The sequence below is a fragment of the Tachysurus fulvidraco genome, chromosome 5, assembly GCF_022655615.1.
Source record: "Tachysurus fulvidraco isolate hzauxx_2018 chromosome 5, HZAU_PFXX_2.0, whole genome shotgun sequence".
NCBI lineage: Eukaryota > Metazoa > Chordata > Actinopteri > Siluriformes > Bagridae > Tachysurus > Tachysurus fulvidraco.
This window is the reverse complement of record NC_062522.1, coordinates 11,427,916-11,454,497: the sequence shown is the minus strand read 5'-3', so window position 1 is coordinate 11,454,497 and position 26,582 is coordinate 11,427,916. Positions and strand designations below refer to the sequence as shown.

The 26,582-nt window shown below is 36.1% G+C and overlaps 1 protein-coding gene across 7 annotated transcripts in view; it reads right to left on the bottom strand.

Moving 5' to 3' along the window:
* lrrc7 (leucine rich repeat containing 7) overlaps positions 1–26,582 on the bottom strand; it is a 124,657-nt gene that overhangs the window by 9,647 nt on the left and 88,428 nt on the right. For 5 of the 7 annotated variants that reach the window (XM_027147327.2, XM_047814281.1, XM_027147331.2 and 2 more), the window contains 15 exons: positions 24,327–24,390; positions 21,438–21,512; positions 20,508–20,652; positions 18,419–18,491; positions 17,513–17,530; positions 14,726–14,855; positions 13,592–13,707; positions 12,648–12,717; positions 12,188–12,287; positions 11,928–12,052; positions 9,929–10,117; positions 9,675–9,797; positions 5,953–6,039; positions 1,299–1,410; positions 588–768 (listed from right to left, as the gene is read on the bottom strand). In XM_027147327.2, coding sequence (XP_027003128.1) covers positions 588–768; positions 1,299–1,410; positions 5,953–6,039; positions 9,675–9,797; positions 9,929–10,117; positions 11,928–12,052; positions 12,188–12,287; positions 12,648–12,717; positions 13,592–13,707; positions 14,726–14,855; positions 17,513–17,530; positions 18,419–18,491; positions 20,508–20,652; positions 21,438–21,512; positions 24,327–24,390 — 1,608 coding nt within the window. The remainder of the gene's footprint in view (positions 1–587; positions 769–1,298; positions 1,411–5,952; positions 6,040–9,674; positions 9,798–9,928; positions 10,118–11,927; positions 12,053–12,187; positions 12,288–12,647; positions 12,718–13,591; positions 13,708–14,725; positions 14,856–17,512; positions 17,531–18,418; positions 18,492–20,507; positions 20,653–21,437; positions 21,513–24,326; positions 24,391–26,582) is intronic. The other 2 variants (XM_027147326.2, XM_027147329.2) reach the window with 2 other exon arrangements.

The window sequence follows — 26,582 nt, the reverse complement described above, 5'->3', positions numbered from 1 at the left end:
GGACATAGAATGGGACAAAAATCTCTTTCTAGATGACATGATAACATACATTCTTTCGTTCATTCATTCTTTTCATTCATTCGTTCATTCTTTTCCCTACTTTAAATGATATTACAGATGTCATTCATTCTTTTTGCATTATATTCAAAAATTTAAATCCTTTTCTATCCCATGTAGTTATCTTGAATGTGTCCTCAGAGTGACATTTCATTTTAACATTATCAAAGGTTTTTTGGTTTTATTTAATATGCAATTTTACACCTAATCTGATTAAGCTACCTTTCCATAAAAATCATCTGGAGAAGACTGATTATTTTAAGATTTATTATTACCCTATTCACCCACATGGCCTTAATCTAAAGGTATGTAGAACTGTTCTTGTCCTTCAATTCTTGTTAAATGAAAGATAACCTCAAATGTTATAAAAGTGATACTAATTTGTTATGCTGGCATGTTAGTAGGCCACCACAGAATAACATAACAACTAACAGCTAACTAATGTATTATTTGTCATTTCACTGAACTGCACAGGTGAGCCCTCAGAAACAAAACGCTAGCAGGCATGAAACATTTTGATTGGCGCCAACCTGTTAGTCCAGTGGGTCTGTGATGGACCCTCTTTGGCAGCACTCTGCATGGAGCTCGCATTACCAGGAGGGTTGGAGGATCCAGAAGAACCCTGCGATGGGGAGTAGTCTGAGTAGGTGGCTGATGATCCACTGTTATTCAAGCAGTGCATTTTGTCTGGGTCTGAGTCATCGATGGATTCTGAATGGGAGGAGATTCATATCAGTATTGTACACTTCATGTTCAAAGCAGCACTCTCTTCCTCTGTTGAATATAACGCATGTGCTCTAGTAGGACCATGAGGAGGATATAAAGTAGAATAATGGTCTCTGTCTCTAATTGGAATTGCAACAATCCTCCTATAAAGCATCTGACCGTAGCAAATCTCACCATTTCACCCAGCATCTAATTATCCTAAAACGTTCACCTCAACTTTATACAATACACAGACAATGCAGAAATAAATATATATATATATAATATTTTATATATTATATATAAATATATATATATATATATATATATATATATATATATATATATATATATATATATATATATATAATATTTAATATAATATATATAAATATATCTATCTTTCAAAATACTAAGATATAAAAGACCTGATATCTATACTAAAATCTACACTGGTACCACAACAAAGGCCCAGAGATAAAAAAAATACATTACACATGTCTAGATGTTTTAGTCTTGGGTCCACTCTGGCATACCTTTTTTATCTTTTCCCAGCAAGACAACCTTCGGCTTGTACATAGCGGGTTCGACTAGAGTCGGCCTCATGTCAGAAATCCTGATATCATTTGGTGAACCTCCCATGGAATCCTGGGGAAATAAATGTCAGACTTCTAACCTAGATCATTATAGATAAATCAGAGTGCTAAAGTATGTATGTATGTATGTATGTATGTATGTATGTATGTATGTATGTATGTATGTATGCATGTATGTATGTATATACTGTATGTATGTATGTATGTATGTATGTATGTATGTATGTATGTATGTATGTATGTATGTATGTATGCATGTATGTATGTCTGTATGCATGTATATTAGCTCTCTGATTTTTCTGCTGTTATGGTTAAGTAAAATAAATAAATAAATCAAAACTACAACTGTAGAATTACAGCACTAAAACACATCTAAAATAATTTCTAGCTACTTTTGTATTTATTAAATATTTTTATACATAACACTATCAGATTTAAATCTGGTCAGTCAGGTATTGATTACTATTATTAGTTAGGAAATGTACCGTTCTAGTTTTAGCTATAATTCCAACACATTCTAACACATTAACTATTGTAACAACTCATTCACTGAGGATTGTATGGAAGAAGTGCAATATAAATCTATGTCTAATGATAAATTTCTAAATACATTATTAGGCAAATAAAAACATATAACTGTTGATATGATGAAGCTTTCTGAAAGGAGCAATGTATTTAGACGTGTAGAAAAAAGTCTCTAACGTCAGCACATTCGGTACGTTTTCAGTCAGAGAATTTCTGGTTTCTCAGTAACATTATCAGTTGTGTTTTTTCATTAATTTGAATTGTGAGAGAAAAAATGATCAAGAACAGACAATGCACATATTGCATGCCACATTAAAGCATACTGTTGTTCATTAATAAACTAAAAAATACTGTAATTGTTTGCAATCACTAAGATATAAGAGGAATAAAACACTAAGGATGCTGCATCACACCAAACTGCAATATAATATTTGTCAGTAACAGCATATCCTATTATGGTTCATTCCGTAGATCATGAATATGCTGTTTTATATATTGTTTTTTTAATACTGTTTTATTCTCATGGCGATGTTTTCCTTTTTATATGACAAAAAAAAAAGCAACATTCTGAACAAGCCTCATAAATGGTTGCTTGAGGGATGTAGCCTTTATGCATCTTTTGCATAGGATGTTTATTAGTGTTTTAACTACTAATCTACTGGGAATTTTGATTGTCAATTATTTATTCAACAAATTATATTCCATAACATATCCAATATTTATACTTAGTGACATGTGATCCATTTTTCAGATGCTAAAATGATCTGCAGCAAAACATTATATAATAAAGCTATAAAGCAAGCATGAGTTCAACTGATGCTTAGTTCATCCTCACTCATCTTAAAAAAGATAAACAGCACTGGAAAGACCATAAAGGGAACAAAAGCATCAAATAGAATGACAGAGGCCCTGACTTCAATCATTCTGTGAGTTTATCTGTTAAAGCATATTTAAGCAGCAGATTGATGAATACTAAAGATAAGTATTAATACATCACATGTTACAAAACCTCAGAAACAATGATGTGATAAATACGACTTCCCAAAGGGTTTCATTAAACTGCAGCTTAACAAAGACGTAAATCTCAAGTCAAAACGTTTACTAAGGATGATTTATCATTCACTTTAATGATTCAGTGACTCACGTTCTACTGTCACAGTCACACTTCTAATACAGGGTGTCTGAGCCTGAACATTTTTGCATGTTTAATTTATAAGCTGCTTTTCTCTGTCTCAGGTATGCAATACTGCTGGAGCTGATTGGCCTGCAGTACACTGGATGCACAGAACAAACAGCTGCAGAACAGAGCAGAGCAAACACCATCTGATCACCTCCCACCGTCCTTAACATCTCTCTGTTCTCTCTCTCATCTTGTTTCAGATCATCGCTTCTCATTTCTTTTCCTTATTCTCAGCCTTGGGTTGTCCTGTCCCAGCATTCCATACAATATCTCTAAAATCTAGTAAGCCTGATTTATGTTTCCTTTTGGACAGTCTTTCTGATGCCTTCAGCAAGTTGGAAGAAGGCAGTATGGAAAAGTCACAACCAATCAAATCTAAAATGGCCCATAATGACCTGTGAAGTCTGGCAGAAACATAGTAGGTGTAAGCACTGACCCTGACGCACACACTCTTTGGTTATAAGTGGAATTTATAAATGGAATTATTAGCAAAATAATTTTTTTAAGGATTATGTGTAAAAACCTGGTGATAGCATAAATAAATGCACAAACTGATTTACCCATAGGATCTAAGCAGGACTGCACTTTTCAAATGAACATACATCCTGACTTTTGCATGTTTCATTTGCAGCATTTGGCTGCATTTGGCCCTTATACATTTATCTCATTTATACAGCTTAGCAATTGAGGGTCAATTGGTGGCAGCTTGGTGGCCAAGGAATTCAAACTCACAACCTTACGATCAGTAATCCAACACCACTAAGATAATTTCCAATGTTTACCTTATGTACCAATGTGTTACTTATTTATAAAAGTGTAAAATGCAAATGCATGAAATTCAGGAATAATATTTTTATGTGCAAATTAATATGATCGTTTGAAGACAAAAAACAGAAGCATTATTTCATCGAAGATAGTCAAAAGGGTGTCTGAGTGAGTATCTCAGTATAATAAAAAGTAGCTTCACGTCATGACTTTATATTATGGTTTCTTTGATATTTGCCACACCTTTTCACATTCAGTAACAACTACAATCAAAGAGAGCTTATGAAAATGTTTTCTGAAATCCTAGAATAAGAACAATAAGATGGCCATTAATTTTTTACTGACCACAGCTCCACCTTCTTGTTTTCTATTGGCTTACAAGACCGAAGCTCATTATTCACAGCTCAAAGTTCACCTGGATCATGCAACTGCTACCAGAAGCAAATGTATCTTTCCTGCTCCATGTTCTTTCCATTTCAGTTAAAAGAAGAGGATTCTCCTTTCTGCTGGTTGAAGTTTATTTGTATTTGTTCTGACCACTGCTTTAGCTAAAAAAAAAAAAGCAAAAAAAAAAAAAAAGTATTTTTCGTGTTTAATCTATTGTTGTAGCAAGGACTCAAAAATGCTGCAGTCAATCCATAAATGTTGGAAGCTCTATAATTTCTTTATAAATTGGACTCATAATCCATAAACGTGTAGTAATGCAAATGTTAGACAATGTGTAGATCACAGGAAAATGAAACCATGTAGTGTATTAATACTTCTTCGATTATTTATTTCTCATGGAGTTAGTGTTTTTGTTTTTGCAACTTGCAGCTACCTTTTAAATGACCTGGGCATTCGAGTTTAAATCATAATAGCAGTAAGAGGTGAGTCATTAAAGTGATTCCCATTAAACAACATGTCAGCAAAATTCCAGCAAGATCCCGTACTTATCTAGGTGGGACCAGAGTTTAAACTGAGTTCACAGTTTAGTCATTTTTATAAACCTGTTAGCTTATCCTTATCTGACCCTTGTGGCTAATGTTCTAAACATTTATACACATAATTATGTGATTTGTAATTGTTGTTAAGTATTGATATGTTTATGACTTATGTTCATCATAATGCAACTTACTTAAAGCCGTTTATGTCTTGTTGGCTTTGTCTATACTATTTCATTTTATGACAATGTATATTATAAATATATGTTTATATAATTGCATATCAAACATATACTGTAAGTTCTGATTTCATCTCATTTAACCATGCAATTGATATTACTTACTACCAACAGTTTATGTCCAAGTCTCCTGCTTACTTAAGTGGATAATCTCACCTGGATATAATAAACCTGTCCCTTAGCACTGCTGCTGTAATTATAAAGAATGCCCAGTAATTATCCCAGTAACCATTCATAATACAGACTTACTAAACATCTTTAAACACACTACACCTTTTTGTACTCTTCTTCACCTGTGTACTGCAATGATCACTATTTACACTATTCGAGTTTAAATCATAATAGCACTAAGAGGTGAGTCATTAAAGTGATCCCCATTAAACAACATGTCAGCAAAATTCCAAAGCTTTAAATCACACCATAGTTATCAGGTAAAACTACAACACAGTGTCAACACTTGATATGGAACATGCTATGTGATTCCATACTACATTCTTCAACAGAAATCTAACATCTCTATATTTCTCTTCTTCCTGTTTACTATCCTTAACAGAGCTAAGCTCCTCTGTTCTGAATGCTCATCGCTTCATTTTGAATGCTTCTCAGAAGCAATTCGGATGAAACATAAACCAAGCTTTAGTGACTGTGGCCAAATTAACATATTAATGAGAAAATCAATTGCAAACAAAATTCCATAAACAGAATTCAATGCTCATGCCATTCTATCACACTGGTGGTTGGAACGGCAGCAAATGAATTTCACCTCTTACACAATATAACTCGCTCAAAGCTTTTGATGTACTGTAGATAGATTTCCTTTAAATACGATATACATATATTTTTTCTTCCTACTCTTCTCTCCTCATAGAGAGTCAGCTTCTGGTCAATATATCACATTTTTATATCATTTTTATATCACTCCACCAGTAAATTGTCTGCTGTCTGGTCTCTCAGCCACTTACTATGAGGCAGAAACAGGAAGAGGAAGTAAGGGCCAGGCTTGTATTCTCTGGCAGTTGCGGCTTGGGAACGATGCGGTGTAAAGAAATCTAAGCAAAACAAACATACATACACACACATACATACAAACAACACACAAAATGGTGGATTTTCTATGGAGGTCTAGAAAGAAAAGAATGTGTAAGAAGCATGGGGTCATGACCTCAGTCCTCTTAGCATCCCATAATGTGGAGCATTATGCAGTTTGACCGCAGAGTCTCTGAGACTGTGGGTGGTAGCACTGTAAGTTGTAATGAACACAACACACGGATGTGTGTAAGTCTACACACATACAGTCGTGTAGCTAATGCAAAAAGCACTGGAAAGCCTGCCTTTAATGAATGCACATGGATTGCTGTATTCACACACTTCCCTGTTTTGTAATTTTTACTGCTTTGGTTTATAATCAAACCACCAAAAAGAACACTGTTGTTTCATTGCTAAAGCTTATTTTCAGTTTCAGACACTGCTTTTTGGGTCCCTGCTGAGATCATAGCAGCAATTTGACCCCCATAACTACAGTATACTATATGTTTGTGGTGCTAATTTAATAATACATGAAAATGTTGCTGTAAACAAAGCAACAACTGGGTTTATAAGTCTTCGCTACTGTTTCAAGAAACTAGAGCCTGAATATAAGAGAAATACACCCCTACACATGACCATACTTTAATGTAACTCTTAGTGCAACCTGGGGATCCTCTGACTGGACTGTTTTTGATCCCAGTTTTAGATGGATAATTCATACAAAGCTATTGTTGTAGTGAATAGCTCTGTCAAGGTCTCTGATTGATTTAAGAATATTTTGTTAAAAGGCTCATACATGATTTCAAAAACTTGGGCAAAATTTTTATGCTGTATGAACATTAACACAAAATGTCTGTAATGCTTTTTTCAAACTGGGAGCATTTTAATAACATTGCAATGTCCAAAACTATGTTCTATTAACTTAGATAGGACACTACTCATGGATGTGTGGTCTATTGTGAAAAAAAAAACAAAAAAAAACCTTAGACTTCTCCTCAAGGCTTCCTCTCAGTCTTTTCTTATCATTCGTCTTATCTTTAGATTTCTCATCAGACTCCTCCGCGGACTTCCTCTTCAAACCTTACCATTGACTACTCCTTGGACTTCTCTTCAAAGAAAATTCCCAAAGATATGAGATGCAGATTCGTGTGTTTTATTTTTTTTAGCTTGGTTACGTGATCGTCTTTGATATGTGTGTATAGCGAGATGGATAGCAATGTTCATGTTTATCAACTAGAATCATGTTAAAACCATTGTAATGGTGCATATGAAGTCATTTAGTCCGGCCATGAATCTTGATACGGTGGTGTTCTATGTAGTGTTCCTGATTGTTTTACTATGTGATATTGATTAGGATACTTTTTCAAACACAGTGCGTTATGTCAGAAATTTTGAAAACATTGCTAGAACGTTATGATTAAACATTACAATCCATCCTTATTAGAATACACTAAATACTTTCTAGAGCATTTTCTCTTGTGTAATATTGTATACTCTTACATCAGCACCAGTAGTTTTTCGGATGCAAAAGCCAGTGTAGCATCCTCTAGACAAAAGTTTCCAAAGCTTCAACACACTTAATGTTTAACACTAGCCACCAGATCACATAAACCTCACTCTGTCGTATACGCTTACAATAACATGGTAGACTAAAACCTGAATCCTAGCAACAGGAATTGTAGCACCGCTAAGCTTTTAATGGTTGCCAATCAGCAGTCTCAGAGTGTACTTGACATTTTGGACTGACCTTTTTCACTGTTTGTTCAATGATCTCAGCTGCAGTATGAGCAACAGTCTAAGGAGTATCAAAGGATCAAAAATGTGGATGTGCTCCTCAGCCTGACCTGCAGGACAACCTTTCCTTACCCAATACACAATTTATCTTCAACACAACTTATTTAAATATAGCAAATACAACCTCAGTAGCCATGTTTCCAAAATTCAAACATGAGCTCTAATCAATGTAAAACAAATAGTTTTTCTTGCAAGCATTATACAGCAAAGGCTTTGGGTCTGTGATTCTGAATCCTTTGCTCGGCACATGGAGGTACTGTAGGGTGCTAACGGATTTATTATTCTCATGACTCAAACAAAGCAGCAGTTCTGGCCTGGCCATCAGCAGGTGGCAGGCTTTGAGAGATGAAACGTTCCCATTGATTTCTGTTACTTCCTCCCTACAGTTCATACTCCTATGTGTCAACGTTTTATGAACACTTCCTGATACTGTGTTGTGCATGCCAACATTATAGCACAATGTAAATATATTTGTGAGATTATACTCAGAGAACAAACAAGTCTTCCCATGCTTATATTGTTTTCATGATAACATGTATGTATTATAATCCTTTGGTAATTGGTAACAGCAAGTTATATCTTGAACAGGAACTTGAAACCATAGACTTGAAAATGCAGATGCCACAAAAACATGAAAATAGATTTTGTATTATATATATGGTTTGGGATAAGAGTTAAGTTGCTAAGACAAAGTTCAATTCAATTAGAATTTATTGGTTTTGTGCTTTAAAAAATGGTCTGTAGATTTAGATCACTAATAAGCAAACAAGAGGACACAGTAAAAGGAAAATCTCACCTGAGAAGCTCCAGTCTCAAAAGAGGGTGGCACCAGAGTTTCAACTGAGTTCACAGTTTAGTCATTTTTATAAACCTGTTAGCTTATCCTTATCTGACCCTTGTGGCTAATGTTCTAAACATTTATAGATATAATTAAGTGATTTGTAATTGTTGTTAAGTATTGATATGTTTATGATTTATGTTTTTATTAAGTTCGTCATAATGCAACTTACTTAAAGCAGTTTATGTCTTGTTGGCTTTGTCTACACTATTTCATTTTATGACAATGTATATTATAAATATATGTTTATATAATTGCATATCAAACATATACTGTAAGTTCTGATTTCATCTCATTTAACCATGCAATTGATATTACTTACTAGCAACAGTTTATGTCCAAGTCTCCTGCTTACTTAAGTGGATAATCTCACCTGGATATAATAAACCTGTCCCTTAGCACTGCTGCTGTAATTATAAAGAATGCCCAGTAATTATCCCAGTAATCATTCATAATACAGACTTACTAAACATCTTTAAACACACCACAACTTTTTGTACTCTTCTTCACCTGTGTACTGCAATGATCACTATTTATACTATTTTGTTCTACAAGATGTCAATATGTTCCATTAAGAGACTGGTACCTCACAAGGTATTTTCTTCATGTGGTCTCTGGGAGATTTTCCTTACCATTGTTACCTCTGCAAGCTCATTATGGATCATTGAAATCAGTTGATAACAAACCAAGTTTCACTTGATTTTATGCAATTAATCCAGCATCTCTCCACAGCACTCATTATAACTGATTCTAGCCCTTTCCTATGCACTAATGTACAGTATTACAGCATCAAACAGTCTAATGTGGCATATTTTTAGATCTATGGTTTAGACAGCCAGCTTTGCATTCCTGAAAAAATAAAATTTCCTTGCATAGTTGACAGTTTTATATAACAAAGCCACTGTCAGAAATGTACTATTAAAAGACAGGATTCATTGTCAATATGAATTTCGTTGATTTCTTTGCAAAAAGCAAAATTTCTTTGATTTTCTTGCAAAAGGCAAAAGCAAAGAAAAACAGTTGTACCTCAGAGCTCTCATTTAGATCCTCCTTGTCCTTACGCTTTGGGATGTCGATTGCAGAGTTCATCATGACATTTTGCTCTGGCATAGAAGGTTTGGAGAATTCTTTAATCTCCCTCTCAGTCACCTGCCAATAGACAATTAGCAATAATGAAATCATGAAAGTAACAAATAATTTGTGTAAATCCTCATATTTAAAATAGTCTACAGTTTTATTGTTACTACTGTCCAAGATACTGTTTACCAAAATTAGGTTACCTCCTTGGGTGCAATTTGCCACTTGGGCTCATATGCGTCTGTGCTGTGGAGCTCCATGTTGTTGCTTGAGGAACATTTCTCTGTGCTAAGAGGGTGAGTGGTTTTCCCCACCATGTTTTGCACAGACTTCACCATGTTCTTCAGGTCCTCCGGGTAAGGGGTGGGATATCGTTTCAAATTAATCTCAACCTTTAGAGAGGATGAGTGAGAATAAGGAAGAAAAAAGGTTTAAAAACAAAAGGATTGGTTCTTTGAATAATGATCGCTTTCTATAAAGATTCTGAAAAATTATTGCATTAAAATAAACATTCCGCATAATTCAAATTTTCCGTTAGGAACATTTTTTTTTTAAATAATCCACTGCTTATGATAGTAAAATCTACCAAATAAGTTTACAAAATAGATTTTGAATAATATAAAATATACTATTTTATTCCTAAACTATGCTAAATTAATTAAACCCCTAAAGAAATGGTCATCTAGCAGAGATTGCTGTTGGACATAGCCTATTTATTTTGGGTTAATAATACACATAGTCAAAAGTATGAGTATCATCCATCATCCATTTCCACAACCATGAAAAACAAAACAAAAGTGGTTGTCATTCAATACATAAGTAACAATAAATAGAATCAATGCCATAAAAAAGGAAAATTCACAAGAATTGGATGTATAAGCTCACAATCATTGAAGACAAAGATTCCAAAAATTCGCTTTTAGAATAGCACAGTTAACTAGAATGTACATTTCCTGAAGAAAATGTGAATAGTGCTTGCACATGGCAAATCTCGGCACTCGGTTGCTAGGGTGAAATTTTAATTAAAAATTAATTTCCCATTCAAGTCTGTGGGACTTTTTTGTGCGATTTTTGTCCGCTGTGTGAACGTTGTTGGTTGGACCGCTTATAAAAGTCATAGCACACCTCTCCTCAATGAGCAGGTCGAATTTGACACCTCTTTCATGGGTCTGGGACAAAAGCTGCGGGACGAGTTACACGTTTTGTCCAGAAGAAGAATATCTCAGTATGCAAGATAACAAGAATGATGCTATGCGAGCACCATTAATAAATCAAATCAACTTGTATACTCTATAATATCAAGTTTGTAAGAATCAAACATTTCCTAACAGCGTCTTACAAAATGGAGCAACTCTAGCAAGTGTCATTAGAACTATGAACGGTGTCAGCCGAAACATTTCCATCTGGGGGCTCTGAAAAACTCTTCCTCATAGATGTTGTTCCACTCCTTGACCCCTACCATAATGCCTAGTGTCTCCTCATGAAGTTGAGTAGCAAGGATGACATTGTGGCATACCTGTAAACTTTCAAAAGGATTGCCCTCTGGAAATAATGTGAGCAAAGGGAGCACAACCTGCTAAAACACTGCTGGTGCCAGATGTGCAAGGTGGAAGCAATCATTGTGGACCCAGACTGGAGACTCTGGCCCATGGCCACAAGCAGGAAGGCCTTATATAGGCAGGGAGGCTAAATATCCTGGAGAAGCTTCACAACAGATTCGTCTGTCCTCATGAATGCAGAGGTCTGGTCCTTGGGTAAGTCAGTGCCAGTGGTGTCTGTGTTAGCTGTAACCCCCACAGATCCTATCGAGCATAGCTTGGTACAACAAGAGGATGATCTTCTTTCTTTAGAGCACCAAGGACTGATGAGCTTGGTGGTCCAGTTTGAAGAAGTGTTCTCTGCCACCTGAGGATTGTAATGACTTATGGAGGCTCAACCAGGAGCTATCAAAGAGCCTAGTTTATATCAACCATCAACTTCTCAAAATAATCCTGTTTTTAGCCTGTTGCAGCAGTGAGTTATTACAGCTTATCTCAACCTTGTTAGACATTACAAGAAGTGACTTTCATCAGTAAAGTCTTCACCAGTGACCAAATTAAAATTCTATATTTATACATTTCTTTATTCTTTCTTTATTTATATATCAGAAATATTTGATGTTTAACTCTTATGAGTGTATCTGCACTGAAAAGTCTAGGAAACCTTGACTTTTGCAGAGTTGTCCTCCTCTTCTTTCTTGTCCTCAAAGTCAAATGCCACAGTCATCCTCTGCTGCCTCTGTTCCTCCCAGAGAGCGGGGTTAAAGCTGTCGGTGTCTGACTGGTAATCTGTAGACACATCATGTTCAAAGTGAGTTCTCCATACACAAACACCACGTAACTCAAAATCAAGAATAATGTGGAAATATTAGATATGTCATTGGGAAATATTAGATATGTCATTGGGACAGAACTTTTCTTGACCTTCATCATGCCGTGGTTGCTGGGGAAACATATAGTTCGTAAGCACCCTCTGTTTGGTTTCAGGATGAGCCTCTGTTTGCAGGGGAATAAGGGCTTTGGACTGCACAGGATCAATGAAAAAATAAACATTAAATTAAAGTCTGGGATAAGCCCCCAATCATTTAAATATTAAAATATTATTATGGTGCATGGCTAAAGTGCGTCAAAAAAACCCTGTTCTTCCATGTTTGAGTGTAATCACAAGGCAAACAGATAATCATTGTGCCAACCATTTCGCAAACCTGAGTGAAGAAAAGTGATGCATGGAATTGTAGAACTCACCCAGAGATCAGAGCACAAATCTGTGTTTATGAGCCCAAAATCCCATAACGATGCCAAATGATTCAAATCGTAATGCCATAAAGTACCTTATGTCACATTCGTCACATGCTAAAAGCTGAAAATAAATGAAAACAAGCACCTGATTGTCAGATAGCCAGAGTGCAGCCAAATCTTTCAGTTTAGTGAAAGTGTAGGGAAGATTCTTCAACCTAGCAAAAAGAGAAATTTAGATATGTTATATACATAACTGTTGTTTCAATAGCAACAACTCAGTCATTGGAACTTCATTCATTCTGTACTGTACATAATCTAAATACATACGACTAAAAGTACTTTGCTACTTAGCAATGAAAAATGTATAGTCATTGATATAGATAAACTCTTTAATAAGGGATTTGGATTGTGAGATATTTAAAAATTTATGTGTGTTTTAACATGTGCTTCTTTTTTTCTTCTTTTATTTTGTCATATTAACTTAGTAAATATTGAGGACTATTCTGTCCTCGATAGTGTAGTGCGCTACTTCTAGTTTGACAGTTAGCTAAAGGGCTATCTGTCAAAGGGTTGTTTGTCCTACAATAAATACCCTGGAAGCATCTCTTGTTTGCTGAAAAAAGGCCCTGTGAAACTGTAATACAGAATTAAAGTGCATAATACAAACTCTCTCCTTTTAAACACTTATAAGACACCTAAATAATAAGGTTATAATAAAAAGCAATATATAAGTAACAGGAGTTTATCATTTGACATTTTCTAGCAGCAAAAATGGCTAACAATTAGCCTGATGCTAATATCCTGAAAAGGCAGGCATTTATTTCCAGGGATTTCAGTACAGCGTAACAGATCTTGAAAACTTAAAACACTGATTAATCCTCTGAAACCAGTACAGTGACCATGATGGCCTTAGAGTCATGTTCCTGTCAGACAGGAGTGGAACCAGATGTGGCCTTCTGTGGTTTGAAGTGACTGATGACTGTATATCAGCTTTGGACTTTTCTCACAGAGACATGACTATTAGTGTAAACTGTGTAAATATCATATGAGTTCAATTCATTTAAATAAAAGAAGAGCAGTGGTGGTTACCTGTTGTCACTAAGATTGAGAACACGCAGCTTTGTCATCTGTCCAATTTCATCAGGTAGAAATTCCAGCTTATTGGAGCGCAAGGACATAACGGTGACATTCTTGCAGTTTCCAATCTGCAATAAAAGTGGATATAGGATATCTCAAAATGTGCAATTTTGTAAAACCGCTTGCCCTCATCTCTCTTTCATTCTTTTTCTGGCCCTCTAGTGTCTTCTCTCAAAATAGAAATGACAATGAAATCCTGTAATACCACCAGGATAATGGGGTTAGTAAGGGGCAGAGAGAGAGAGAGAGAGAGAGAGAGAGAGAGAGAGAGAGAGAGAGAGAGAGAGAGAGAGAGATACAGGACTGTGGTGGATGAAAACAAATGCAAATGTCCTTTACTTCAAAACTTTTCGAGCAAGAGAGAAAGGAAACAAAGCTAAAGCCACAGCTACCAGGCTCGTATCCAACAGTATGGAGACAGAACCTTCTGGAAAGGCTTTGATGGAAGAACTGGCATGAAAATATGGACTTCTGGGGAAAAGCCAAGCGCAGACTCAGGTAACACACACACAGACACACAGACACACAGACACACACACACACACACACACACACACACACACACACACACACACACACACACACACACACACACACACTCACACAACATTCACCTGCACTAATATATCTCAGTGTATTCATCATATGTAACAACCCTCAGTTGGAAAAGCTTCCTTTTACAAAGAAGCACTTTGTAAAAAGTTATTTAAAGACCCCTCATAAGCACTTCTACATGACACTACATCGCTTAATCTTTAACCAAGAAGTAGGAAAATTAATGAGGTGGTGTGGAATCATTTCATCCCAACTTAGCAATTAGAGTTTTATTCAAGGGTGCAATGACAGACTACAGTGAAGAGCTTAAGATAATGCAAACTCGTTCTCTCTCCTTCAACCTGAGACTTATTAACTACGGTATTTAATTTTAAAACAAAGAACTTTAAATATAATGCTTTTTATGGTCATTCCAGGGTTTATATATACATGACATGCATGTATATATGAGCAAAACATGTTCATGTTATACATTGCTCTTTACAAGCACATGGAATAGAAAAGTAGACAAAAAAGCTCTATTTTACTCACCTCTCTGGGCAATTCTGTCAGGAAGTTCTCATCAGCTGCAAAAGTCCGGAGATTGTGCAGGTAGCCAATAGTTGGGGGCAAAGACTCCAGTTCATTACAGCTACAGTCAAACTCCTCTAAGAGTGATAAACTACAAAAACAAGCCAGAGAATACTGCTGTGTAATTACAATAACTTCACACTACAATGCTACAATAATCTCTAATCTCTAAGGTCTATAAATACACTCCATTAATACTTGTATTATATTACAGTAATTATAATCACAATTATTTTACCATACAGTCAATGTATGTGGAAAAAGATTGACGATTGAAGATTGACCTCCTACAGTATACAGAAGCACAAATCTGTACTATACTAAAGTACTAATGCTGTATGACTCTAAGTGTAACTACATATTCCTTTCTCTAGCAAGACACTATATAAGTTTGTTCTAATACACAGACAAATTCAACCAAAAGGAAATAATTTGATCACACACTATTCAAAGTCTCATTTCATTCTATTTGATTCTAGAATCACTTTTAACTCCTGTAATAAATTCACAGTACTCTATAATGAAGCATATGAAAGTGCTAGGAAGAAACCACATACTGTTGATAATGTCTGCTAAAAAAAAGAGGCTTAGCATCTAAAGGCCTGGATACACTTAGCTGTGGGTACTCTGATGTAGTATAGTGTCAAATCTAAAAGACACACGCTGGGATATGTTGAACATGAATTATGGGAAACTACCATAAAATGTGAAGCTCTCATAACAGAAAAAAATACCAAATCTTAATTATTTAAAGCTTATTATTATGTACATTTTTATGCAAATTTGATCAATTGTAGTGGTGTATCCAAGCCATGAGACACAGTGGTTAAATGATGACTTTGAGAATGACATGGTCAGTCTGAAATTCACCTTTAATACCTCTAGTTTTAGAAAGCCTTTTCAGTTTTAGGGACAAACAATACTTCAGAGAAGGAATACTTTCAGTTAGACATAGCTGACTTCAGTGAAACTTTTCGGTAACACTGACACCTTTGAAATATAAGTTGGCTTGAAAAGGCCAAATTGAGGTCCTCAGAATACGTTACTTATTCCCCCTTTACTGCATTTTATTTGTAATTTATATATAGCTATTATTTTGGCAATGTGGGCCATATTCAGAGATTGTGAGCTAAGATGTGCTCTCAGTACAGAGTTATCATTTACACCTGAACTTCTATTACAAAAAAAAAACTAGTAGGAAAGTGCAAGAGTACATAGTTATAATGTTTATGTATGTATTGTAAATGCATAGCAAAAATTCTAGTGACTTACTACACATAAAACCTATTAAGATTGTTATACAGATGACTGACAGGTTCAAGGAACCAACAACAAGGGGATTAGCAAGATGTTTGGCCACCACAAGCTCCCAAACAGCTTCAAGACACCTTGACATACTGTAGGTTCTACAAGTTTCTGAAACTTTACTAGATGGTTGAGCATTACTCTTTTAAAAACAGTGATGTGTTCCCTCAGTTACTGCTTTGAGCAACATGCCGGTCCAAAATCTACTATAGATGTTCGGTTGGGTTGTGATCTATGGACTGTGAAGCCAAAAATATATAATGAATATATTTTTCATTAATAATAACATGTTTTTTATATAACTAGTACAATTTTTAGTTTGTTATGGGTTCATAGGTAAAATGTTTCATAGGTAAAGGTGATCGTTTAGAAGAACTTTGTATTAATTTGCAGTGATGTTTTCTTCTAAATTCTTCTAAATCAACAACAACAACAACAACAACAATAATAATAATAATAATAATAATAATAATAATAATAATAATAATAATAATAATAATGCAGAAGCAGGCAAAATTAAGAAAAGCATGCTCATATTTTAATGTGTTGTGCTCTTTTTACACTTACATAGAAGGTTACAACTGAATTATTAAGACATTATTCGGTTACAGGTAAAATCTTTGTTTTTCATTAGTACTTCTCACTATGAACTCTAAACTCTGAATATGGCCTCATACTGTATAAATAAATGCATAAAATCCTATGTGGTTATTCTTCCCCATTCTGCTCCATTTTTAATAGCCAAAACAAGCTGTTATAGCTGTCCATTCACTTCAGCATGCTCTACTAATTCACTAAAACTTTCAGTTTCGTTATTTCCTTCAAGTGCAATTTAGCTTTTATAGCCCTAATGAAAAACCCACAATCATATGTTAGTCATTCCTACAGCTTCCTATCATCTTTAACTGTATAGTATATGCCATATCTCATACATCTGCAGTCATACCAGAATTCCCAAACTTTGTTTCATCTGCAGGTATCTTTATACACTTGGTCTTTTCAAGCACACTTAAAGTACTTAATCCTGTTTACAGTATTATACCCTAATCCGCCACAGTGTTTACTGAGCCAAATGCTTTGCATTCCAAAATCAATTTACCTAGATAAAAAAATGAATGAAATAATACACTGCAAACATTAAACTCTGTTCATGGAACATTTAAACATGGTTAGCCGAGGAAACCATTTCTCTCCATTTGTTAACAGCTGCAATTAGACAAGGTTTTTTTTTCCTTCTTAGGGTCAATGTATATTTATCTTGATAAACAGAGTCATTAGCATGGCATTTGTACAGCAGCCCATCCCAGCTGGCCTTCCATATGTAAGGCTTTCACTGAGGCACTACTAGCCGCATATACAGGAGATGCAAACGTGTGCCCTTGCCTAAATAAACATGCTGTGGCGGACGTGTGGGGAATACGGACACTTTGTTGGTCTACTTACCCTAATTTGGCGCGTGGACTGAGATGCCCATTTTAGATGCATGTTTGATAAACACAGCACACAGAACCGACCAATGACAAACCAAGAAGAAAAGTGCATGGAGAGCATTATGCCAGGAATGGAGACAGTTATGATGAATGGGGACGGCAAACCTGCTAAGGGAGCTCTGAGAACTAAATCAAGCTCTGAATTTCTTATCTGGCTTTCACTTAGAGTTCATAGCTCAAACAATGTAACTTTAGAAGTCTTATTTCTAATTATTCTACTAAAGTACTATTAAAAGTGCATGAAAGATCTTGATGTATTAAAATGGTTTCTTAAAAGCCTGTACTAATAAAACAAAATTAAACAGTGTTTAAACGTAAGAGTTTAGTGCTGTGGCAAAAACGTTGCTTAATGGACGTTTAATCAAATTAATTGAAAAAAAAATATTAACAACAAAACATCTTTCTAATTTAATTTAACAAACACGGAGAGTGTGACTTAATCCTTAATTTAAATCTCCTGATAGTTCATGTCCGGACAAACACCATTCTCAGTCAACATGCTGCCAATCAGTATTTTCTCACAGCGAGGCTAGAAGGTTTAGCATTGTAGAGGTGACGGACAACTAAGCTGCACATTCACAATCAATCAGCACAGCTCTAATGTTGAACATTGTTCCTGTCTAAATATCTCAGCAATATACAATCTAAACTAATAGGAAAGTGTAATTAATGCCTTAAAGAACACAAATCAATCATTGTAAAACAAGTCTGTTTTAAAAGGGTATAACCCAAAAATACAGCAGCTGGGAGATGGGCAGGGATTTGGATCTGAGAGGTGTATAAAATAAAGGTGTATGTGGTCACTTCCTGTCTCAATCTGGTACTTCATGGCCTGGAATGAGTGTGTGCGGCTACTCACCTTCCGATGGTGTTAGGCAGTGAGGTGAGCTGGTTGTCATCAACCTTTAATGTTGTTAACTTTTTCAACATTCCTATGAAAGCAGTAAAAATCAATTTACTTAATTAGTAATCTATCATTCTAAACAAACATACTCACAGATTTGTAGAGCACAGGAATTACAGGATTATACTTACAGGAATGCTACAGTCATAGACTCAGACATAGATTATACTTGGAAAGGTACAGTTCCCACCAGATAAAACTGCTAATATATTCTCTCTACCTTATAATGCTTAAATTAATGTATATTGCGCATAGTAGATTAGTTGTAAACTAATGGGATGTCTATTTTCACTTTCTGTACCTCTTATCCTGTACAGAGTTGCAGGGAGCTTGGAGCCAATCACAGAGGAACCAGGGCACAACCCACCACAGGGAACAATTGTACACAGAAACTACGGACAATTTAAATATTCCAATCAGCCTACAGCACGTGTCTTTGCACGTGGGGAGGATACCGGAGTACCTGGAGGATATCCCCCCAAAGCACAAGGAGAACATGCAAACGCTGGGCAGAGACAGGAATCAAACCCTCAACCCCGGTGGTGTGAAGCAAACTGCTAACCACCAAGCCACCATAGTCACCAACCACTCTAAGTTTTATGGTACACATAATTTTTTATACTTTTCCAAACAGTAATGGCACTGCACATGATATCCAACCATGAGTATCAAAAAGGACTTCAGATGCTTAGAAATGAAAGTGATGTGATATATGGCTAAGTATGGTGACCCATACTCAGAATTTGTTCTCTGCGTTTAATCCATCTAAAGTGCACACACACACAGCAGTGAACAAACACACAGCAGTGAACACACACACACAGCAGTGAACACTACTGAATGAGCTACTGAACACTACTGAATGAGCTACTGAAATGTATTAACAGAACAGTTACAGACAATGTAGTCGAATGTAGTTGAATGTCCAAAAGAAAAGTTAATTCCTTTTCTCACATTTACCTTTACAGTATATAGCAGATACCCTTATTCTCACCTATGCTATAGGAGCATTATGCCAGCTATACTGGATTTCTTTTGATCATATGGACCACTCTCTCTTTTTCTCTCTCGTTCTCAATCATTTACTGTAAATTGCTCTTTCCTCTCTCACTCCTGATTAGTTAAATGCTGTGCCCTCCTCATTATTGGTAGCTAAAACAACAATTGACAAATTAGCAGTTTTGCTTTTCTGAGTAGTTTTTACTCATACATGTTTTTATAATTTCACTCGGTATCAATTTTAGCAAGTCTGTATGATTTTAGTGACGATCCATATGATAGAAAGGCAGCGACTGGAACTTGCCTCTGATCTCTATTTAGCATGCCAGTTTAACCTTAATCTATCTGCTTTTAAAACATATAGTAAGCTTGAACATTCACGTGTCCAATAATTGAAAGGAACACTATAGGTTTAATGCTTTTCCCTCCATATTCTCTCCTAAATTGGTCAACTGCCAATTCCTACCCACAAGGCCTGCTCTCTATTATACAACAGCTATCAAACAGAAAGAGTGAAGCTTAACACACTCAGAGGAAAGCATCTGCCCTCTTCCTCATTCATGAGCTCAAAGATACCCCCCCTGTCTTATGACAGTGTGATTTTCAAAAGGAAGAAAAAGTATGCCATCCCTCCCACGCAGACAGCATAAAGAATTCTACATGTTAAGAAAGCTATAGCAGTTAACACATAATAAGTATATCATAAAAACAACAGCTAGCAAATCAAGAAAAAATAACAATGAACATAGTTTTAAAAACATTGTCGTTGGCAGAAACTGAATGGTGAGTTGGACAGAGATGGGAAGAGATGTGAAGAAAGAAAACTGAAACTGTGGAATGTAGGAGCATCATATCTACCATCTTTAGTTGTCTGATCATATCAATTATACCCAAAATATGGGTAATAATTTAGAGCCCAAGAACAAGGGTGCTGGTGGTTTATGTCGTGTATGTTGTGCATTGTACTGTAAAGTTGTGTATTGTGTATAGAAGTAATGTGAAATTGTCTTTTTTTTATTTGGTTTGAAAATGAAAGCATCCTCACCTATCGTTTCAGGCAACTGCTGCAGCATGTTAGATGATAGCAGGAGGTCCTCGAGAGACTCACACCCAGAGATGTCCGCGTCAAGACTCTCAATCCTGTTCTTGGCCAGGTCAAGATAGCGCAACTGCCTCAGTTTACCTATAGACTATAGTGAAAGACAAACAGAGTTGTCTGGTTTGATTTAAACACTTTGCTCCATGTTTGGCAGTTTTTTAAAAATGATATTAATTATTCTATTATTGTGTGTAGAGTGTATAACTGCTGTGTGATTTTGCTGTGACTGTTATGTGGTGTGTGCCTACTGTCCTCTGTGTGACTTTTCTGCTGTATTGTTCTGTTTTTGATTGTCCTCATGTGTGGCTGTGTTGTACATGGCCGTGCTATGTGTGACTGTGCTGTTAGTGCCTGCTGTGCTGTGTGTGAATGTGTTGTGCTGTTTGTGACTGCTGTGCTGTGTGACTGTACAGTTTGTGACCAATTCACTGTGTGTGAATGTGCTGTTTGTGACTTCTGTGCTGTGTGTGACTGTGCTGTTTGTGACTGCTGTGCTGTGTGTGAATGTGTTATGTTATTTGTGACTGCTGTTTGTGACTGCTATGCTGTGTGACTGTTACAGTTTGTGACCAATTCACTGGGTGTGACTGTGCAGTTTGTGACAAATGTACTGTGTGAATGTGCTGTTTGTGACTACACTGTTTTGTGACTGTGCTGTTTGTGACTGCTGTGCTGTGTGACTGTGCATTTTATGGCTGCTGTGCTGTGTGTGAATGTGCTGTTTGTGACTACACTGTTTGTGACTGTGCTGTTTGTGACTGCTGTGCTGTGCAACACATTTGTGAGTGTGTTGTGTGTTACTGTGCTATTCGGTGTATGACTGTGCTGCGACTGTGAGTTGTGTGACTGTGATGTGAATGACTGTTTTGTGTTTACCCCTGGTATTGTCTGTAATGAATTGTTGTCCAGCCACAGCTCTTTTAGGTTGTGAATCTGCTCCAGAACTTCTGGCTGAAACACCAAGAGTTCATTAACACTGTAGATTATATCATGATAAAAAAAAATGCATGACAACCAATAACATAGTGTTCTAATTAATTATTATAATTCCTATTCTGAACACTGCCAGTTGCCATCTGGTGCTGGGGACAGGGAAACTGCACTTGGCTGTGATGCCAGGGGAAAGGAGGGACAATAATGGGCATTCAATCCCTCATAATGCCATGTGGTGTGTGCTCACTCTCCAAGCTTACTGAGCCACTGAGCCACATGGCAGCAAGAGGGTGCACAGCCTTCACTCTGCAAGGGAACTATCATGTCGTATGGAAAAAGACCTTCAGGGGCTGGCATTTGGAGGAAGCTCAAATCACATGAACAGCAAATAAATTATTTGAAATATTCATTTTAATGTATAAGAATTATATTTAAATGTATGTTCAGTCTTCTTCTGTTTCTATTCCCATGACAATCCACTATAGATAGATTAAGATCTAGATCTTGATCTAGATATAGATCTAGATATAGATTACTAGTACAGTACATTTAGTGTCTAGTGTAAACCTCTTTGAAAAAGAAAATGTTGTTTCTGATTGTGTCATTTGAATTTAAAAGCAATTGGTGTTTGTGTGTGTTTTTGTGTGTGTCACCATGATGTTGTCCATTGAGCAGATTGGTGTAAGGAACAGACTCCAATAGCAACAACACAGATGCTCAGTGGGGTACAACAAGCCAGCAGAGCAAATGACTTCATCAGATTCCTATTGCTCCATTCACAGCTCATTATATCTTTCAGTGTTGAGATGTTTTATCTCTTTTGCTTCTATCTATTGAGGCTGGGAATTGTGAAACAGAAGTAATCAGTCTGTCTGTGTCTAGTGGTCCCAAACCATATGTTTTGAGAGCACCATCTTTCAGCAAACAAAGTCCATTTGAGAGAATTGAAAACACATCTTCATTTGCTTTGAATACAGAATCATATTCATTCAATTATAAGATGTTGACTGAAGAAACTACTAATAATTACGCAACAATGGTTATTCCATGGTGACTAGTATGTTTCTTTTGCAGAATTGAATGCCTCCTCTGTATATAATGGATGACTGTGTCATTTTGTCTCGGCCATTCTACATCCTGTTCATTTTCTTGTTTTGAGCTCCATGATCTCTGCCTTCCAAACCTCCTCAGCATGGGCCAGTGCAATTAAGAAACTTTCTGCAGTGCAGCCCCAAAGACCAGGCAGCATCTGCTCTGATCCCAGTAGGCCCTTGCACTGTAACACACAGCTAGAGCCTATCAGTGTCTCCTCATCATAACTTTTTCTTTCAGAATGTGTGAGCATCATTAGAGAGAAATGCAAACCAACAAAGCAATTCACAAATCCATCCTTAGAACCAGTTTTTGTTCTTTTTCCAGAAAACACATTTTTTAAGCTTGCTTATACCTCTAAGACTAATTTGACACATCTGGCTCACTATTGAGGTTGAATTTAATCAAATTTCGCATAACAAAACTAAAGCTCCATTTCTCCATATATCAAAAAAAGGACACTTTCTGTACTCAGCTACTAAAAGCAGCAACATGGCTGAGGCAATGATGAACGTGCAAACAGTAAAGGTCAAAACTGCCTTTCCTGAAGTGGGACAGGCAGATTGGAAGTCCAGACAGCGGAACCATTAAGTGTCAATGGGGTTCTCTCATTACTCCAGGGCTCTAAACAGTAAAGCAGGCTTATTGCATTGCCAAACCATCTGTTCCCTTTGGAAGCACTGAAGTGAGTGTGCTTTTTTTCACCCAAGGACAAAGTGCCCTGGATAGTACAAACCTGCACATGATGCTGACGGGAAAAAACAACCCTGAAAGCCATTAAAATATTTTTCTTCACTCTCGGACACTGCAAGAATGGAATGTCTGAGTCACGCTTGGCTTATTTGCTCATTTGCTCAGTATTTACTTATAGACTATTGTACAGAGAGCTTATCCATTAAAGTAAAATATGCAGTATGAGAAATACATAGAATTTTGTTATTGTTTCTGCTACTTATGACAGGTCTGTAAATCCCCAAGCAGGATTATTAATCTTCACAACTTCTACTGATTCATTAATCATTACAGTATATATTTTTTTTGTACCAGTAACTCACAAGCTGCTCATTTTCTGGGATGGTTTTTACTGACAATAAGCAACTTTTAATGACTTTTTAAATGAAGTAAGCACAGAAACGCCAGCCAATTCTAATCCTGAATATTGTACGTGTTTTAATTTTTAATCAGTAATCATCCATTTTGTTGTTGTCAATGTTTCTCATTAAATGAATAAATAATTCAGGGTTCAAGATGCATGCAAAGATTGACCTTTTTTAAAGAGATCTAGTGCTTCATTTAAAATTTAGCCATCTTCATCATCTTCCTTAACATAATAGTAATTTGCCAGCTCAAAGTTCTGGCATTAATGTGAACCCTTTCTAAATTAACTGAAGGAAAGTGAATTATGGTATTTATGGGATGGAGTGTAACCTGGAAGAAAAACTGGACAGATTTATTGCTATTGTTTACTCCCAACTGGGTGAGCCAAATTGAAAGTCACTCAGCGTTGAGTTCCCTGTCATGCCAAGTGCTGCATGTTTGAACTGATTCATAAATAATACATCAGTGCATGATGCAACCAATGCAGCACAGCACTGAGGAATTAATGAGAGGCTCAGGATGAGGAGGAGGAGGATGAGAAAGCTTCAATCCCCAACAAGCCCTTCTGGGTCAAAAGATTGCCGGGTGAGATGACAGTAACCCAAGTGACGTTTGTCTTCACAGTTAGACATTTTTTCTTACCAGCTCAGTGAATTCATTGCTTCCCAAGTCTAATCGCTCCAGCTGTGACAGCCTGTGAATTGACCTGTAGCACATTTACAAAAAGAAAGGAATTACATTAGCACATTATATTTATAACTACAGAGGAAACAGAACCTATAACCTGTATCTGTAGTCTATCAAGACAGTAAAGAATAAGGCTTAATGATTTAAATTCTTTATACAGTACTTACTTTAATTTTGCCTTTAGCTATATGTAAAAGTTTTGCAGCATCCAAAATAGAAAATGATTTATAGAGGTTAAACATGACAGGGTGTGCTGTTATAGAAACATTCCATCATTTCATTACCAGCTTTTCTTTTTTCTCTCTCTTGAAGTTGAAGTTTGTTGATGCAACATAGACAGACTGGGCTTTTTGTTGTTACAGAGACCTATCAAACGCTCATATGTTTAACTTGCAGCTTTACTTCAGTTACAAGTTAGTTTCACATCTAATGTGCTAACACTGGTGACTCCTTTAATATAAAAATCCATTTAAAAAAAATCTCGGTAATTAAATATATTATTTATATTATTATATTATTTGTTCATTTTATGTGGAGAAACTACCATCCAAGATCCTGTGTCCATTGCTTTTATAGAAACAAAACGATATTACAATGAGTTCATTGACACAAACTGGTGACTTTCTTTACATCCAGCACTACAGTCAGAGCTGTTACTCAAAATTATTCAACACATTCTGGCCAATCAAATTTGAGATTTGAGATGTCTGTGGGTCATAAAAACTCCAAAAACAAAACCTATGTGACCTATGTGTAAGGAGTAGTAGTGGTTAGGCTGTTGAACTACAGATTAAAAGGTTGTTTGTTCAAATCGCATCTACCATCCAAGAGTAAGATGCCATAAGATGCCTGGAAGTCCCTTGCCAAATGCCATAACGTAATTTCAACCTATACAATACGAGCTGTGATATATTTTCACCATATTTCGATTATAATGAAACAACTCTTATAACAAAACAAAACACTTATAAAAGCTAATGCAACTGATCACAGCAGTTAAGGTAGTCTATAACTACATCTTTTCAATTGCTCCTTATGTGTATTGTAAAGCCTGTAATTACACAAAAAATGTTTTTTCATTGATTTTATATTTGGATATACCTGTGCAATATTTTCTCATCCTACCTTTTGACACTAGGTAAAATGTAAAGGCAACAATCAGTTTGGGTTTGATAAAAAAAAACAAAAAACAAAGCTGTAATAACAGAATAGAAAGTGTTGCTAAGCAGGGCAATCGAGTGAATCATTATGCAAAGACCTCAGTGTGTAAAATGTTTTGTCCTGTAGGGCTCCTGCGGTGCTGTATTATGGAATACATTACAAGCTCTGCTGCCTTTCACAATATGCAACACCTTTACATTCATTTTTATCCTGAAGATTTATAAAAGGTGATGAAATCATGATTACGTGGAAATTATAACTGTAGGCCATTGCACGGTTACAAAAATCATGTTTCCTCTTGAATATGCTGCATTGCATGTAATGTTCTTAAAGGGGCAAATGAATACTAAAATTAGATCGATAAAGTTTGGGTACTGGTAAAGATTACAATGATTTGTTTGAAGTGAGAATGTCATTCAACCCTGATTCCAGCCGTGTGCAGAAATTGAACCAAACCTCCAATTTCTTTAACTCTAAACTGAGCCAAATGATATAGCTCCAGTGTTGTGTTACAGAAATGACATTTACTACAGTACATACATTATATAAATAGTTCTCTGTGTTCAAATGATTTCTGTGCACATAAAGGGTGCTTTCACACCTATAGTTCGGTTCATTTGGTCCGGACCAAAAGCAAAAAATGATACATTGTAGCTTTTTAGCAGTTTTGGTTCCTTTTCACACCACACTGATCGTTCTGTTCCGCACCACTTGAAACGAACCAAAATGCAGTCATGTGATAACATCCACATCACTCACTGGACACATGTCTTTGAGCGTATTTCCTAAACTGCTTCTCGATTGGTCAGAATAAACGTGCCCGCTGCAATTATGTTCGTGGTTGTAATCTACATCGCTTGTATACCGTAATGAGTCTGTCTGTGTTTTCCTTTGTTTCTGTCTGCTGTCATTCCCTGCTGTTGATTGTTGGCCCCGCCCACTTATTTGTTACCATGAACATTAATTGCACTCAATCTCTTCCCCAGGTGTTTTGTCCTAGTCTTTGATTGTCTCCGCCTTGTGATTGGTTCTTGTTCACTATATCTACTC